At 47.0% G+C, this 18407-nt stretch overlaps 2 protein-coding genes across 3 annotated transcripts in view; both read right to left on the bottom strand.

The window, feature by feature from the left end:
- Positions 1–18167, bottom strand: part of LOC116520073 (delta(14)-sterol reductase TM7SF2-like) — a 278256-nt gene extending 260089 nt beyond the window's left edge. For both annotated transcript variants that reach the window (XM_032234219.1, XM_032234220.1), the window contains exon 1: positions 18098–18167. The gene's annotated coding sequence lies outside the window, so the exon portion shown is untranslated. The remainder of the gene's footprint in view (positions 1–18097) is intronic.
- On the bottom strand, positions 1088–18179 carry LOC116520072 (delta(14)-sterol reductase TM7SF2-like). The gene is made up of 10 exons (XM_032234217.1): positions 18098–18179; positions 16322–16518; positions 15622–15676; positions 13104–13298; positions 11737–11840; positions 10005–10124; positions 7630–7798; positions 4749–4829; positions 2149–2271; positions 1088–1495 (listed from the first exon to the last, which is right to left on the bottom strand). The coding sequence occupies exons 1-10, from the start codon at positions 18150–18152 to the stop codon at positions 1335–1337; spliced, it is 1260 nt and encodes a 419-aa protein (XP_032090108.1). The 5' UTR covers positions 18153–18179; the 3' UTR covers positions 1088–1334.
- Positions 18180–18407: the final 228 nt, after the last annotated feature.

The raw sequence follows: 18407 nt of genomic DNA, 5'->3' as shown, positions 1-18407 counted from the left end.
CTTGCAAGGACGTGATTTGATTGGTGGGCAGCGGGAGGCAGGCAACCAGAGGAAAACTAGAACTTAGTGATTTTGGCGTGTGAATCTCAGTTCTGGCTTTGCTTTATTGTAATTCACTTGACCTTTATGAAACTATACCTTTTTAAACAAATGTTGTTACGGCTTGTTCTTAGAGGTTCAGTTCTGACAGGAACCCACGACTCTGGAAATTGTGGCTGCTCCATCGCTGGTGGTTTTAAGAAAAGTCGTCACCACCATTTGTTGAAAATGATAGAGGGCAGTGATGGCAAACCTTTCTTGGCCGTGCCAAAAGCGGGGGGGGAGCACAGGAGGGGTCGTGCCCCGGCATACCACACCCATAATGCTATGTGCCCCCACGCCTCCCAGTGCACGCACAGGCGCACAATCAGCAACACACATGCTTTTGCCGTGGTTTTTTTGCCCTCCCCAGGCTCCACAGGATTTCTAGGAGCCTGGGGAGGGCGAAAACAGCCTCCCCGGACACCCTCCGGAGGCCTCGGGAGCTTCCCTGAAGCCTCTGGAGGGCAAAAAACAGAACTACGGGGAACCAGGTTTGTCCAAAGGTCCATTTTTCACCCTCCTGAGCCTTCAGGGAAGCCTCTGGAGGGCGAAAAACGGCCTCAAACGAAGGCCGAAATCAGCTGGCCAGCGCGCGCAGCCGGGTCGGCAACCTTAAACACTCAAAGAGCTATTTGGACCCGTTTCCCACAGAAAACGCCGGGAGCCACAAAACTCTTCCCGTGCCTGACTATTTCTTGAGCAGCCACAAATCTAGCATTATGTTCTGTTTTCTTCTAAAACTTTTCTTGGATTTATCCATGGTTGGTCTACCGGGGGTCGAAAAGCTCAATAAATTGCGTGTCGGCAGGTGTCGCACATTGGCGGTTGTGAGGCATATTTTGAGCATCAGGGAGCCACAGCAGAAGGATGAAAGGGCCACCTGCAGCTCCAGAGCCGCAGGTTGCCGATCCCTGAATTAGAAGACCTCTGAGGTCCCTTCCAACTCTGTTACGCTGTGTCTTAAAAACCAATGTATTTCGATTAAAATGATTCCAACTCCCAAGTCTATTTTTCCAGTCTCTTTTTTTCCCTATCGGGAAAGAAATGTAGACAAATGGAAGACAGGCAATGAAATCAAAGGAAGACGAAAGTGAAACAGGAGAATGGAAGAAAAAATGGAGAAACGGCCATGAACAGCCAATACACTCCCCCCCGCGCACTGGCCAGGCTCTTTCTCACATTGGCACGAAACCAGGAGACCCTTCCGCTCCGAGATGAGCCCAAAGACCTTCTGGGAATGGGGATTTCAGGATTCAGTAGAGATATGGGACAATCCGGTAAGGGACACGGCGGCAATATTCGTGCCACGCCAGCCCGTACTTCCTCAGGCACTGGTGGTCGTCCCGGGCATCCCGATGAGCCAGCAGCAAGGTGAAATAGATGATATAAAAATAAGGCAAGATGTGAGTGAAGCCTGCAAGGAAACCAAAAGGAGGGAGGCCAGCTTAGATTGCTGCAGAGAAACAACACTGGAGCCTCTCCTAGATGGCTGCCACTTACTGCTCTGACCAAGGCTTCCCAAGAGCCTGAAGCAAACCCCTTTTTATCAATTGACTGTGAATTCTGCTCCTTCACATCCAGCAAAGTCTTTCAAGGGAGGATTTACGGTCACAGACCTTTTCTGGCTTGGAGAGTGGACAGGCTTATATTTTCAAAATGGCCAGGAGTCTCGGAGAGTCCCGAACCAATGAAGCGAACTAATTGTCTTCTGCAAACTCCACTCCCCTTTCGCTCCTCTTTTATTTCCTCTGGGAGGGGCCATTCACCGTCCACCTGTGATTTTACTCCAAAGTTGACTCCTGTTCTTTAGCTGTTCCCTTCGTCTGGCAACTCCTCACATGCGCACACTGGGAACAGGCTCCAGCTATTTGTCTGCCTCACTGATGTCTGATTCCGAAGGCAGCTGATATCTATCAGATGGCTCTGACCCCCGCCCTCTGCCTCCGACCCAGAGCCCTCCTCAGAGCCTTCCCCAGACTCCAGGACTGGCGCATGTTCCTCCCCAACCTCCTCACTGTCCGAATCTGCTTCCAGCTCCTCTGGCTACTGGCGGGCCACAACACTTACCGCAGGGCAAGGACCATGCAAAAGCCATGATCAGGTCTCCTAAATAGTTGGGGTGCCGCACAAAACCCCACCAGCCAGAGACCAGGAGCCGCCGACCGGTTGCCGTAGGGATTGTCCGGAGCCCTGGGGGAAAAGAGAGTGATAAGAGGATCTCCTGCTCGAGCAGGGGGTTGGACTAGAAGGTCTCCAAGGTCCCTTCGAACTGTAATTTTGTTATTCTGTTAATTAAGCAGTGGACTGGGTGTAGTTAAGTAATTATTCTGTTAATTAAGCAGTTGTCCAGAATGGTATAAGGCCTCCTGCTTTAGCAGGGGGTTGGACTAGAACAGTGGTCCCCAACCCCCGGTCCGCGGACCGGTGCCGGGCCGTGGAGTACCTGGCACCGGGCCGCGCAGCGGCCGGGGGCCATGATCGCTGCAGCGGCCGGGGGCCATATTTGCAACTTTGTAGTCCTCATGAACGCGCCCTTTCTCTGCCCCCCCGCCGCCCCAGATGTGCGGGGCTGGGGGGGCGAGGGGAGGCCCGATCTCCCCCCCACCCTCTTGCTCTGCTCGCCCCGGGAGGGAGGGGGCGGCGGCGGCGGCCTCGGCCCGAACTTGGGATGCTGCTGGCGGAGGCTGCCTGGGAGACGAAACTTTGTCCGCGGACTCACCCGGCCCGCCTGCCCCGTGGAATGACGAGGGGGGGGGCAGGAGGGGGCGGCGGCACTGCATTTTCCTCCCAAGGAGAAACGAAGGTTGCGGGGGGGAGGGGCGCAGCGCGGCCGTTTCGGGGGAACTTGGGGAGCTTCTCTGTTCCGAGAGGCGCTTCGCGCGCAGCCCCACCCAGGTGGGAGATGTTTTCCTCCGCCGAGGCGGGGAGGGGGGGCTTTACGTAAGACTCGCGGCGCAGCTCTGCCCCCCCTCCTGGAGTGTCACCTGCCTCCCGCCCCTCCCCCCCGCCGCTCCGCCGAAGCGCTTTTTGTGTCAGGCCGGCGGGGCTCTCGGGGGCCCTTCGGCCGCAGCCCGCCTTCTCCCCCTCTTCCCTTCATGGAGCGCGGCGCGGAGGCCCACCCCCTCGGAAGCAGCCGGCCTCCGCCGCGCCAGCCGCCCGCCCGCCCGAAGTAGGACACAGGGCCATCTTTTTCCCCCGCCGAACTGCAGCGAGGAAAAAGGGCTGCCCGAGCGAGCGGATCGCGGGGTCGGTTCCCCCTCCCTTCCCCCGGCGGCCGAGGAGGAGGCGGCGGGGCGGCCTCGCGGGCTGTCGGCCTTGGCGTGAAGGAAGCCCCCCCCGCCCTGCGGAACGCGCGCCCAGGATGGCCGCCTTCCCACCCGCCGGTCCGGAAGGCCGAGGGAGGCTCGTCTGACTGGTCCGCGGCGATAAAAAGGTTGGGGACCACTGGGTCACTAGAAGACCGCTGAGGTCCCTTCCGGATTCTATTCTATTCTGATTCTATTCTAATCTATTCTGAATTCTATTCTATTTTCTATTATTTTATAGAATGGTTAGTTATTCTGTGATAGGATAGGATAGGCGATAGGACAGGACAGGGATGAGATAGGATGCTGTGTTATTTTGTTATTCTATTCTATCCTATCCTACATTCTATTCTATTACAGAATAATTATTCTATATTCTACATTCTATTCTGAATCCTATTCTATTCTGAATTCTATTCTATTCTACTCAGTTTAAGTTCTATATATTATTCTATTCTATTACTATATACTTTATTCATTAAACGTGAAACTCAGTCAATTGAACATTCAAAAACGCATCACAAACACCACTGACTGGTGCTAATGGTGGATACTGGTTGCTGCCAGCGTCCTAGGTATCAACCAGGTACCTTCTTAAAATATAAGATGTTCTGAGTAGCGCAGTTTTTTGCAGTTCCACTGCAAATCCCTAGTCCTTCTCTTGATTAGACTAAACTTACACAGTTCCTCTCACTGTTCCTCATATATATTTAGCCTCCAGCCCACTAATCATCTTTGCTGCTCTTCTCTGCACTCTTTCTAGCATCTTAACATATTATAGCAATAGCAGGAGCAATAGCAGTTAGACTTATATACCGCTTCATAGGGCTTTCAGCCCTCTCTAAGCGGTTTACAGAGTTAGCATATTGCCCCCAACAGTCTGGGTGCTCATTTTACCCACCTCAGAAGGATGGAAGGCTGAATCAACCTTGAGCCTGGTGAGATTTGAACCGCCGAACTGCAGATAACAGTCAGCTGAAGTAGCCTGAGGTACTGCACTCTATCCACTGCGCCACCTCAGCTCTTATAGATAATAGATTCATTTTCTGATGGCAGGTCCTTGGCTGGCTTAACTGAAATTTTCTGGGGTTGCACAACGCAACAAATTACAACCTCACCCCAAAGTTGGGCTCTCACCACCTGCTAAGGTCCTCCTGCTGCAAACATCTCAATCTTAATCTAGAGCAGGGGGCTGGACTAGAAGACCTCCAAGGTCCCTTCCAGCTCATTCTATCCTGAATGTAATCGTCTTAGTTAAAAGCAAGCCCACCGCGTTGTGTGAATGCACCTGCCAGGTTTTGGAGTTGGTTAAGTGTCTCTTGTGAACCCACCCCACAAGCTGAAATGTGTGAAGCTACAAACCAGCCACTCTGGGATCAGCGGGATTCCGTCGGAAGGTGTTTTTCTGGGAATTGGCACCACGGAATATGGAATACCCCAGGCCTGCAAAACGAAAAAACGACAATGAGATGATTATATTAAATCATAGCATCATGCAGCTAGAAGGGAGCTTAGAGGGAATCCAGCCCAACTTTTTCTCTCAGCGCAGGGTTCACCAGATCAATGCTTCCCAAAATTGGCAACTTCCAGCTGTAGGGACTTCAATTCCCCGAATTCTCATCAACGGCCATGTTGACTGGAATTCTGGGATTTGAAGTTCACATGCAAAGAAATAATGTTTGTTTGTTTGTTTATTAACATTTGTAGGCCGCCCTTTTCCCTGAGGGGACTCAGGGCGGCTCACATAAAATCAGGGAGGGGGAATACAGACATTGACATTGAGACATATAATAAAATAGTAAGCAACATACATTCATCATTCGGGAGGGGCGACTATCCTTGTCCCCAGGCCTGACGGGCTAGCCAGGTCTTAAGGGCTGTGCGGAAGGCCTGGACGGTGGAGAGGGTACGAATCTCCACGGGGAGCTCGTTCCAAAGGGTCGGGGCTACTGCTGAGAAGGCCCTCCTCCTTGTAGTTGCCAGCCGGCACTGGCTGGCCGATGGAATACGGAGGAGGCCCAATCTGTGAGATCTAATTGGTCGCAGGGAGGTGATTGGCAGGAGGCGGTCTCTCAAGTACGCAGACCCACTACCATGAAGGGCTTTATGAGTGACAAGTAGCACCTTGAAGCGCACCCGGAGATCAACAGGTAGCCAGCGCAGCTCGCGGAGGATAGGTGTTATGTGGGTGAACCGAGGTGCACCCACAATCACTCGCGCGGCCGCGTTCTGTACTAGCTGAAGTCGCCGGATGCTCTTCAAGGGCAGCCCCATGTAGAGCACATTGCAGTATTCCAGCCTAGAGGTCACAAGGGCCCGAGTGACTGTTGTGAGTGCCTCCCGATTCAGGTAGGGTCGCAGCTGGCGCACCAGGCGAACCTGGGCGAATGCCCCCCTGGTCACAGTTGTCAGGTGGTGGTCAAACGATAGCTGTGGATCCAGGAGGACTCCCAAGTTGCGAACCCTCTCTGAGGGGTATAAAATTTGACCCCCCAGCCTGAGTGATGGAATATTGGTCGGATCTTTGGGAGGGAAACACAACAGCCACTCGGTCTTTTCTGGGTTGAGCACAAGCGTGTTAACCCTCATCCAGTCCATAACGGCCTCAAGGCCTCGGTTCATCACGTCTGCCGCTTCATTGAGTTGAAATAATCAAGGTTGGGGAAAACCCTGAATTAGATCGATGACCAAGTCTCAGACAACCAAAAGAAGAATAGAATAGAATAGTATAGAATAGAATAGAATAGAATAGAATAGAATAGAATAGAATTCAGAATAAAATGGTTATTCTGTAATAGAATAGAACAGTGTTTCTCAACCTTGGCAACTTGAAGATGTCCGGACTTCAACTCCCAGAATTTCCCAGCCAGCATCCGCTGGCTAGGGAATTCTGGGAGTTGAAGTCCAGACATCTTCAAGTTGCCAAGGTTGAGAAACACTGGAATAGAATGTAGGATAGGACAGAATGTAGAATAGAATATAAAATATAGAATTGAATAGTTGGTTATTCTGTTATTCTGTAAAATGATAGAATAGGATAGGATAGGATGCTCTGTAATTTTGTTATTCTATAAAATAATAGAAAATAGAATAGAATTCAGAATAGAATAGAATGCTTTCGGCATCTCCTGCTTGAGTGAAGGGGAGGGGTTTGGAATGATGTCTACGTCCCTTCCAACTCTATTAAGCTACGCTATCTTATATCCTATCCTATCCTAATCCTTATCCTATTCTACATTCCATTCTATTCTATTACAGAATAACCATTTCTATTCTGAACCCTATTCTATTCTATATTATTTTCTTTTTTTTTCTTTTCTTTTCTATTCTATTCTGAATTCTATTCTAGTTTCTATTATTTTATAAAATAACAAAATAACAGAACATCCTATTCTATCCTAATCCTTATCCTATCCTACATTCCATTCTATTCTATTACAGAATAACAGTTCTATATTCTGAATTCTAGTCTGAATCCTATTCTATATTATTTTCTATTTTTTTATGTATTCTGAATTCTATTTTCTATTATTTTATAGAATAACAAAATAGGAGAACATCCTATCCTATATCCCATCCTATTCTATATCCTATCTTATCCTTTTACAGAATAATAGAATAACCAACCATTTGATTCTATATTTTGTAGTCTATTCTATATTCTGTCCTATCCTACATTCTATTCTATTCTATTACAGAATAACCATTCTATATCCTGAATTCTATTCTGAATCCTATTCTATTCTATATTATTTTCTATTTATTTTTTTTCTATTCTGAATTCTATTCTATTTTCTATTATTTTATAGAATAACAAAATAACAGAACATCCTATTGTATCCTAATCCTTATCCTATCCTACATTCCATTCTATTCTATTACAGAATAACCATTCTATGTTCTGAATTCTATTCTGAATCCTATTCTATTCTATATTATTTTCTATTTATCTTTCTTTTCTATTCTGAATTCTATTCTATTTTCTATTATTTTATAGAATAACAAAATAGGAGAGCCTCCTACCCTATATCCCATCCTATTCTATATCCTATACTATCCTTTTACAGAGTAACAGAATAACCAACCATTTGATTCTATATTTTGTAGTCTATTCTATATTCTGTCCAATCTTACATTCTATTCTATTCTATTCCAGAATAACCATTCTATATTCTACATTCTATTCTGAATCCTATTCTGAATTCTGTACATGCTCAGAGGGCCCATTTGCAGCCTCACTCACCGTTTAGCAGGACGATGCCCCCCGCCAAAGGCAGGCTGAGCTTCTGGGGGTGGGTCACAAGGAAGCACGCCTGGAGGCTGTACAGGAAGGGCACCCAAGCCAGGTCCCCGTAAGCCAGCATGAAACCGAAGCCATCATGGATGATATCCATTGTGGTGAGAACAGCCTCCTGCAAAATATTCACAATCGTCAGCCAGAGATTTTCTTGACTGCAGCCCCTTCTCAACCCTTGGCCACTTTTTTTCCTTCATAAAAAGGGTTTTTTTTAATTATTTTTATTCTCTTATATAGAGTTGCAAGTATACATTCACATAGTTTTTGTTCTTGTTTATCACTTTTGCATATTTATTTTTCCATAGAAAGGGCTAAAATGTACATCCTGGGTTGCTTGGCTTATACCAACTTTGTATTATCATCACCCTGTTTTTTTTCCACCCTCCCTCCCTTCTCTACTTCCTTCCTTTCTCCTCTCCTTCCCCTTTCCTTCTTCTCTTGACTCTCCCCTACTTCTCTCTTCCTCCTCCACCTGCCCTCTCTTCTTCTCTTTCTATCCCTTCCCTCTTTCCTCTTTCTTCCTTCTCTCTCCTTTCTTCTCATCTCCTCCTCTCTTCTTCTTCTCCTTCCTGCCCTCTCTCCTTCTCTTTTATCCCTTCCACCCTCCTCTCCTTACCTCTTCCTTCCTTCCCTCTCCTTCCCTCTCTTCTCCTCTCCTGCTCCTCCCACCCTCTCTCCTTCTCTTTTTATCCCTTCCAGCTCCTTTCCTCTTTCTTCCTTCTCTTCCCTTTCCTCTCTCCTCCTCTCTTCTTCCCCTTCCTTCCCTCTCCTTCTCTTTCTATCCCTTCTACCTTCCTCTCCTTACCTCTTCCTTCCCTCCCTTTTCCTCTCCTCTCCTCCTCTCTTCTTCCCCTTCCTCCCCTCTCTCCTTCTCTTTCTCTCCCTTCTACCTTCCTCTCCTTACCTCTTCCTTCCCTCCCTTTTCCTCTCCTCTCCTCCTCTCTTCTTCCCCTTCCTCCCCTCTCTCCTTCTCTTTCTCTCCCTTCCAGCCTTCCTCTCCTTTCCTCTTCCTTCCTTCCCTCCCTCCCTTTTTCTCTCTCCTCCTCTCCTCTCTTCTTCTTCTCCTTCATGGCCTCTCTCCTTCTCTTTCTATCCCTTCGTCTTCCTCTCCTTTCCTTTCTTCCTTCCCTCTCTTCTCCTCTTCTCCTCTCTTCTTCTTCCCCTTCCTATCCTCTCTCCTCTTTCTATCCCTTCCTTCCTTCATCTCCTTTCCTCTTTCTTCCGTCTCTCTCCTGTCCTCTTTCCTCCTATCTTCCTTTCCTTTTCTGTTGTTGTGGTTATCTCTTTTCAGCTCTGAACTGGTGTATTTTCGGGATGGTATTCCCACAAACCCTGTTATAATTTTATACTTCTCCTTTCCTATTCCCTTTCCTTCATTATCACATCCTAACTATTTTTCCCCTCTATATCTCATTCTTGAACATATACTTATATATTAAAACTTTCTTTTCACTTTCCCCCCCTCTTCCCCCCCCTTTCCATTTAAGTGTCTCGACTGGGTTCTATATATCTCTCTTGCATTCTTTTCTAGATTTCTTTCTCTAACCAATCATAAAATCTTCCCCATGTCTTGAATTCCTTTATTCTCAAGCCAACCTCGGCCACTTTAGGATGAGTGGACTTCAGATCCCAGAATTCCCCAGCTAGCATGCTGGGAAGCACTGGTCTAACTCTATCCCTCCATCCCTCCCTCCATCCCTTCCTCTTTCTATCCATCCATCCTTGTTTCTCAAACTTGACAATATAAAGATCTGTGGACTTCAACTCCCAGAATTCCCCAGTCAGCAAGTTAAGAAGCACTAATCTAACTCCATCCATCCATCCATCCATCCATCCATCCATCCATCCATCCATCCTTGTTTCTCAAACTTGACAATATAAAGAACTGTGGACTTCAACTCCCAGAATTCCCCAGTCAGCATGTTGAGAAACATTGATTTATCCCTCCATCCTTCCAGCCATCCCTGTTCTTCACCTATGGCCACTTTAGGATGAGTGGACTTCAACTCCCAGAAATCCCCAACCAGTTTTGCTTTGCTGACTGGGGAATTCTGGGAGTTGGAAGTCCACCCATCTTAAAATGACCAAAGTTGAGAAAGACGCTTTAGCTAGCCTAATCCAGCTATGCCAACAGCTGTAGATCCCTCAAAGCAGCGAGTCAAGCCAGATTGTGCCTCTAAAATCATTTGCTTGCCAAATAATTTGGGAGTTTCCAAGTCGGGGAAAGATTTCTTTCTCCCTAGTTCCAAGGATAACTTGTTAAAATTTTTGCTGCCCTCCCCTTTCCCGTGGCTAAGCCTGCTGGCCATGATTTAGCCTACCTCACGCCAGAAGGCATCCATCACGTAGAGAAGTTGGAAGGCATTAACCAGGATCATGGCTAGAGAGGGGCTGCCTCTCAGCTCCGTCTCTTTAGCCAACATTGCCATGTTGATCAGTGCCTATGGGAGGAAGGAGGCAGTTAGTCCAGCAATGGGAACAGACTCATCTTCAATTTCCCTATTTGTTTCTCCCTGTTTTCTCCACTGTATTGCATTTTAAAAACACGGGGATAAAATTAGGGAGCTGGAGGCTAAAACATAGGAGGAATGACTGCGGGAATTGGGTATGTTAATCTGATGAAAAGAAGGACCAGGGGAGACATGATAGCAGTCTTCCAATATCTCAGGGGATGCCCCAAAGAAGAGGGAGTCAAGCTGTTCTCCACAGGGTAGAACAAGAAGCAATGAATGGAAACTAATAAAGGAGAGAAGCAACTCAGAACTGAGGAGAAATTTCCTGACAGTGAGAACAATTAATCAGTGGAACAGAAGTTGCCTCCAGAAGTTGTGAATGTCCCAACACTGGAAGTCTTTAAGAAGATCTTGGATAGCCATTTGTCTGAAGTGGTGTAGGGTTTCCTGCCTAAGCAGGGGGTTGGACTAGAAGACCTCCAAGGTCCCTTCCAACTCTTCTATTCTATATTCTAAATATCTCTGTTCTTTGGAGGAAGGGACATTATTTAATTCTTGCTTCCCAAGGATCAGGTGGAATTGTCTGGATCACATTCCTACCCAATGCATTGATGTTTCCTCCTTCCTTCCTTCCTTCTTTCCTTCCTTCCTTCTTTCCAGCATCCTCCCTCCCTCCTTCTTCCCTTCTTTCCAGCCTTCCTTCCTTCTATATTCTAAATCTCTGTTCTTTCCACCTTTCCTCCCTCTCTTCTTCCTTCTTCCTTTTTTCCAGCCTTCCTATCTTCTTTCCTCCTGTCATCTTTCTGCCTTCTTCCCTTCTTTCCGGCCTTCCTTCCTTCCTCTCTCCCTCCCTCTTCCCTTCTTTCCAGCCTTCCTATCTTCTTTCCTCCCTCCCTCCCTTCTTCCTTCTTCCCAGCCTTCTTTCCACTTTGCCTCCCTCCTTCCCTTCTTCCCAGTCTTCCTTCCTTCCTCCCTCTCCCCTCCCTTCTTCCCTTCTTCCCAGCCTTCCTATTTTATTTTCTCCCTTCCTTTTCCTTCTTTTCAGCCTTCCTTCCTCTCTGCCTCCTTCCTCCTTCCCAGCCTTCCTCCCTCCCTCCCTTCTTCCTTATTCCTTTCCTTCCTATCTTCTTTCCTTCCTCCCTCCCTTCTTCCTCCTTCCCTTCTTCCCAGCCTTCCTTCCTCTCTCCCTCCCTTCTTCTTTCTTTCTTTCCTTCCTTCCTCCCTCCCTCCCTCCCTCCCTTTTTAATCTGGGTTGTTTGCTTTCTGGCTTGTGCAAACAGATTCTGCAGATATGAAGAATGTGTATAGCTGATGAAGCTCGTCAAAGCTTGCAAATTCCAGTAAGAACACAGAATATAAAAATAACAGAGTCTCCTTGGAGGTCATCTAGTCCAACCCCCTATGCCATTCTGGACAAATGGCTGTCTTGAGTTTCTCCTTGGGCAGCTACACGTTCTGGAGACAAGCCGTCCCATGGAAAGATTGTTCTATCAGAAGAGAAGCCTCCAGAAGTTCCCAAATATGCCACTTTCTTCTTGGGGGGGTGGAGTCAGGAGGTCCCCTACTATATCCTCCTCCCCTCCATCCCAAGGACGCTTACCCAGCCAAGGAGACTTGGGCGCAACTCAAAGAAGACTTTGAGATCGAAGAGCCCAAAGCGTGGATTCAACTCGTGGCCCATGAAGAAGTCATAAATGAGGTTTCCTGTAGGAGGGAAAGTGGGGGACGGGGGGGGGGGAGAGGAGAGAAACCTACAGCTTTTTCTGAAATTTTCTTTTTAGTTCTTTATTTTTTTAAAGGGTTATTTTTAATCTCTTAACATACAATTACAGATATACATTCACATTATTCTTATTTATCATTTTTGCACACCTTTTTCCATATAAAAGGTTAAAATGTACATTCTGGGTTGCTTTGCTTGCCATCCCTTACACCTATTTTGTATTGTCACCACCCTATTTTTTTCTTTTCTTTTCACCTCCCTCCCTTCTCTACTTTCTTCCTTCCTCCTCTCCTTTCCCTTTCCTTCTTCCCTTGACTCTCCCCTACTCATCTCTTCCCCTTCCCCCTCATACCCTCTCTCCTCTTTCCATCCCTTCCCTCCTTCCTCTCCTTCCCTCTCTTCTCCTCTCTTCTTCTTCCCCTTCCTGCCCTCCCCCCTTCTCTTTCTATCCCTTCCAGCCTTCCTCTCCTTCCTTTTTACTTCTCCTTTCCTCTTTCTTCCTTCCCTCTCCTTTCCTCTCTTCTCCTCTCTTCTTCTTCCCCTCCCTGCCCTCTCTCCTTCTCTTTCTATCCCTTCCCTCCTTCCTCTCCTTTCCTTTCTTCCTTCTCTCCCCTTTGCTCTAAGGGAAGGGAAGGGAATAGAAGAGAAGAGAAAATGGAATGGAATAGAATAGAATAGAATATAGAATAGAGCTGGAAGGGACATTGGAGGTCTTCTCTAGTCCAACCCCCTGCTCAAGCAGGAGACCCATTTCAGACAAGTGGCTTTCTACTCTCTCCTTCAGAACTTCCAGTGTTGGAGCACCTACAACGTCTGGTGGCAAGCTGTTCCACTGGCTAATTGTTCTTCCTGTCAGGAAAGCTCCAGGTTGCTTTTCCCCTTGATTAGTTTCCAACCATTGTTTCTTCGCCTGCCTTCTGGTGCTTTAGAGAATAAATTGACTCCCTCTTCAGTTGTGGGGGCTCCAACACTGGAGGCTTCTAAGAAGAGAATGGACAGCCGCTTGCCTGAAATGGACTAGGGTCTCCTGCTTCAACAGGGGGCTGGACTAGAAGACCTCCGAGGCCCCTTCCCACTTCTATCACCTTAAAGCTGCCAAGGGGGAGAAAAACTACGCTAGTCTACATCTTAAGCGAGGTGGACAAGACTGCAAAGGGGATTGAGATGCCTCCTAGAGGCTCTTTTCCTCATTCCACGCCCCCCCCTCTCCCAGTTGAGTTCTCCCAGATTTGGGGGCCCCTCACCTGAGTTCCCGCTGGGAGCCAGAGCTGCCTCTGGGGCCAGCAGAGCCTTGAAATAGAGAAGGGCGCTGAGGACGAAAGCCAAGACAGTCGCTGCAAAGGCCAGCTGCAGGATGTGGTCGTAGATGTAACTCAGGCGCAGCCCCCTGGCCAGCCCAGCGCCCAGCATCACCGCTGTGACCAACACAGCATAGAGACCTACCCAAAACAAAAAAGCCAAGAGGGGGATTTGTACCCGGAACGAGACTCACAGCTCAGCCGTTAACTCTAAAAAACTCAACTTGGCAAAAAAGGGTTTATTTATTTTTTATTTCATATGTTAACTGTTGTGGCTAGGCAGGAGCCGTTGGAGCTGCCGCCAGACTCCGACAGCGAGGGGTCTTATGAGTCGGCCCTGGAGGAGGTGGGGGACCCTGGACAGGGTTCCGACTCCGAGCAGAGCGCGGAGAGACTGGTTGACCACCAGGTGGCACCTGAGCCTTGGATCAGTGGGGAGGAGACAAGAGTGAGTGATCCAGAAAACACCTGTGAGTTGTTCCGGGATGCACGCTGTTGAAGGGCTACTCGGCGTCAAGAACAACTGCGTAATTACAGGAGGTGATTACGCTCAGCTGATGCTCATTAAGATCCTCTCCTGATTATAAAAGAGACTGTTTGTGCCACGCCCTTCTGCAGAAGTCAACGTTAAGGACTAACAAGAAACAAACTTGGCAGGCTGGATTGCTACCAGAGTTTGCATTGCTGCCAAATTTTGTAGGACTTGCTGCCAGAGTGCTTATCTCTTTGTTTATGTGGCTTGCAGCCAACTAGAGTCTGGACTGATTAAAAAACATTCTCATTTACGTTGGTTTCGACTTTCATTCCTGGACGGGGGGGGGGTTTCAGAACAATTAACTATATTTTTATAAACAAAGTGTTTGGGTTTTCTCCCCCTTTACGTCTTCTGTTGTGTGTGTAGTTCATTTTACGTCATGTTTTCATTTCAGTCACCTTATTTTCTTTTCGTATTTTCCTGCTTCACTTTAATTTCTTCTTAATACATGAACAATATCCTTATTGCCTCTCCAAGTTAATCAAATTTAACCTATCATTTCCATCTATTACTCTTTTTTTAACTCACAATATGTGTATGCTCAAATTCGATTTTATATAGCAAACATTTCACTTAATTAAATATCCGCAAATTAATAGTATTAATCTATTTCCCTCACATATTAGCTATATGCCATTGGTTATATTTAACAAATTTCACTCTATTCGACTAGTAAATCCTTTTCCTTCTTTCCTCCTTTCACCCATTTTCTCTTGGTCTCTCAGGAAAAAAAATCACTTCTCTTATATTCTCTTCTCTCCACCCATTTCCCTAGCTTTTTTTTAACTTGTTCTTGCAATTTCTATATTTTTTCTTTCCAATCTTTCTACTCCTTTTTAATTCTCTTGAATCATCATCTTCTTTTAACGACCCCCATAATCCCTTGCAGGGTAGAGTCTGGGCAACTGAATGGAGCTCAGTGTTTACTGGCCCGATGCCCTTCCCTGTCGCCAATGCGGAGTTTTGAAGAATTGCCTGGATGCTTTCATTATAATGGGCCTTCTTTTTTAATTTTCTCCCCATCCTTTCTTTTAAACGTTTTGAAGTGAAACTTCCAGCATTCATATTTACTATATAGTTCCTAGTGATACTCTACTGTTTCGCTAATATTTTATTTGATTCAAAGTTAAAATACAAACTCAAAGGAAAAGAATAAAGCAAAGGCAGAACAAAACCAAATAAGACAAGGAAAGGAAACCACTTCTGGACTTTGTGCTTGAGGTGGGATGGGGGGAATGAAACTTTGATTTGGGATTTTACTGATTAGACAGGCCTGTTGTTATAGAATGGGGCTAGTTTATACAGGGAGTCCTCGACTTACAGCCACCATTTCTATTGTGAAGTGAGACATTCGTTGAATGAATTTTGCCCCATTGTACGACCTTTCTTGCCACAGCTGTTAAGTGAACTGCTACATTTGCGATGTTAGTAACCCCATTGTCAAGTGGTTAAACGAATCTTTTCGTTTTGCAAGGGCCCATTTGGGTGGGCATTAATTTCTGCTTTGTCTGATCAGATGGCCTTGTTGTGGCCCACCAGCGGAACTGACTTTGACTTTGATTGTCCGAAGGTCGTAAAAGGGGATCATGTGACACTCCCCCCCCCGGGAGATAGCTACGGTCATAAGTATGAATCACTAGTTGCCAAGGGTCTGGATTTTGATCACGTGACCACAGGGGATGCTGTGACGGTCAGAAGTGTGAAAGTGGGTCATATAAGTCATTTTTTTTGGTGCGGTTGTAACTTTGAACGGTCATTAAATGAACAGTTGTAAGTCGAGGACTTCCTGTACTTCCAAAATATATTTCTAAGTTAAACTGCCTAAAACAAACCAATTTGGAGAAGCGATGCTACGGCCATCTTTGGCCAATTCTCTCTCGCCTTACCCCGTTGGTCTCCCTTCCCTTTTCATCGTCCCGAAATATCTACCGTTAATGCGATATTTCAGCCGGCTCTTGTCCCGAAGAAGGCTTCCTTCTGTGATCTGTTGGGGAATAAAATAAAATAAATATATCAGCATTTTGATAAGATCTTTGCGGCAGACCCAAAATCAAAGTTTCATTTTGTTCTCCACTGGGAACAGGTTCCAGCTGTTTGTCTGCCTCACTGATGTCTGACTCTGAAGGCAGCTGATTACTGGCATAAGGCCCTGGGCCCCCTCTCTGCCTCCGACACAGAGCCCTCATCAGAGCCTTCCCCAGACTCCAGAACTGGCCCAGGTTCTTCCCCAACCTCCTCACTGTCCGACTGCTGCCAGCTCTGCTGGCCACTGGCGGGCCCTGACAAAAACCTCCAGTAATGGAGCAACTCCTGGAGACTGTCTGTTCCCCTGATTAATTAACAGAATGGCAGAATAACAGAGTTGTAAGTTATCTCAGAGGTCTTCTAGTCCAACCCCCTGCTCAAACAGGAGACCCTTTGCCATTCAAGACAAAGGTCCAGTCTCTTTTTGAAATCTCCCAATGATGGCGCACCCACAGCTGATTAATTGTTCTCACTATTAGAAAATTTCTCCAGGGGGAAAAAAAAACTCTTTGCCTTCTTCCAGGATTACAACTTTTCTTCCCATTATACAGATGAGGAAAACTGAGGCCAAAGCCGACATTGCCTGCCCACGCAAGAGCCTTACCTTCCCCAGGGGCAGCTGATAGAGCAGGGCTTGGAATGCAAGCCAGGCCAGGACCAGAGCAAAGTCTTGGGGGCTCCAGAGGGAGCGGAGGGAGGGCAGCGGCCAGGGGGGGTTCAGCACGCTGGCCTGCTCTGTCCTGCAGACCAGCAGTAGGTAGAAGACGGTGCTGGGCAACAGAACCATCAGGAAGGCCACCCCTGTAAGGAGGAAGAGGAGGAGGAAGAAGAAAAAAAGGAGGAGGAGAAGGAAGAAAAGGAGGAGGAGGAGGAGGAGGAGGAGAAGAAGGAAGAAAAAGATGAGAAGAAGAGGAGGAGGAAGAAGAAGAAAAGAAGGAGGAGGAGGAGAAAGAAGAAGAAATGAAGGAGGAGGAGGAAGAAAAGGAGGAGGAGGAAGAAAAGGAGGAGAAGAAGAGGAGGAGGAAGAAGAAGAAAAGAAGGAGGAGGAGGAGGAGGAAAATGAGGTGGAGGAAGAAGAAGGAGGAGGAAAGAGAAAAGAAGGAGGAGGAAGAAGAAAAGAAGGAGGAGGAAGAAAAGGAGGAGGAAAAGAAGGGGAGGAGAAGAAAAGGAGGAGGAAGAGGAAGAAGAAAATAAGGAGGAGGAGAAGAAGAGAAAGAAGAAACAGAGGAGGAGGAGGAGGAAGAGGAGGAGGAAGAAGAGGAGGAAGAAGAAACAAAGGAGGAGGAGAAGAAAAGAAGGAAGAGGAAGAAAAGGAGGAGGAGGAAGAAGAGGAGAAAGAAGAAATGGGGGAGGAGGAAGAAGAGGAGGAAGGAGGAGAAAGAAGAGGAGGAGGAAGAAACAAAGGAGGAGGAGGAGGAGGAAGAAGAAGAAAAGAAGGAAGAGGAAGAAGAGGAGGAGGAAGAAGAGACATGGGGACAGCCATGGTTACACAACTGGGCTCAAATCCCCCCTTTTCCATCCCAAACGCAATCAACACAACAGTCATTTTGCAGGGTGAGATGGGCAGCCAATCAATGCAATCTATTTAATAAAAATAAATTTTATAAATAAACTAGCCGATAACCCGGTGTTATCCAGGTATTTATTTATAGGGGGGAAGTATTCGGATCAAATGTAATTTCTAATGTTGGATTTTGTGGAGTACTGTGAAGCCATTACCATGGCAACTCCACTGCATTGCACAGTAGAAGCCATTTTACGGCAGTACAGGGGAAGCCATTTTAAGGCACAACAGGTTGTATCTTAACAGAATAAACACCCCGACGGGCTTTAGGGGTGTCTTACTCCCATAATATTTGTTTCCAGAGAGTAAGCCATCTGTGTGCCATGTTTAGATTGAAATTGCTCGAGGCGTTCCAGAGTTATGCTGGAACACACACACACACACACACACACACACACTCACACACACACACACACACACACACATTTATAGCAATTTGTCCTAAAACGCGAGTCCCAGGTATAGTTATAAAAGAAACAGATATTGTGATCTCCGGAACTTTAAAATATATTGCTCACTGAGCTTTCGTTAGCCACTGCTAACATCGTCAGAGTGCAAAAGCCATTGAAGAGATACCTGCCTTTATACACTATTAATCAATTTGGCCATTGCATGCGTTGATAGGCCCATCCACCCCCCTGCAGTTAGCTTTGTTGTTTTTACATCAGGGATGTTAATCGATGCTCCTATTCCTTCCTCCCTTATCGAACACAGGATGGGCTGCTCCTCCCCAGGAAATAATGCTCAGCTGTCTGATGGTGATTTGACAGCATTCTCTGTTGGGGGGAAGCCAATGCTCTCTGTCCCCTTCCTTACCAAATACACCCCCAAATTCCAGTTCTTTCGTCCGATGCATCTTCAGCCGATCCATTTTCCCTTCTGAGCGCAGATCCCGAAGTCTCTTCGGTGGAGATTTTTCCAGCCACGGAGAACTGTTCTGCAGCCGTTTAATGTCTTGGTCTCCGTTAAATAGCAGCGCACCGCCTCAATCTGCAGAAGAAAAAAAATCGAGTCTGGATCAATGGCAGTTGTGTTTGACAACCCTGGGCTGCAGCGAGAAAGTCGGTGCGCCTGTGTATTCCCGCTTCCCAGCTGGCCAAAGAATTCGCCTTCCCATTTAAACCCA

Source organism: Thamnophis elegans, chromosome 17, assembly GCF_009769535.1.
Source record: "Thamnophis elegans isolate rThaEle1 chromosome 17, rThaEle1.pri, whole genome shotgun sequence".
Lineage (NCBI taxonomy): Eukaryota > Metazoa > Chordata > Lepidosauria > Squamata > Colubridae > Thamnophis > Thamnophis elegans.
This window is presented reverse-complemented; position numbering and strand designations above follow the sequence as displayed.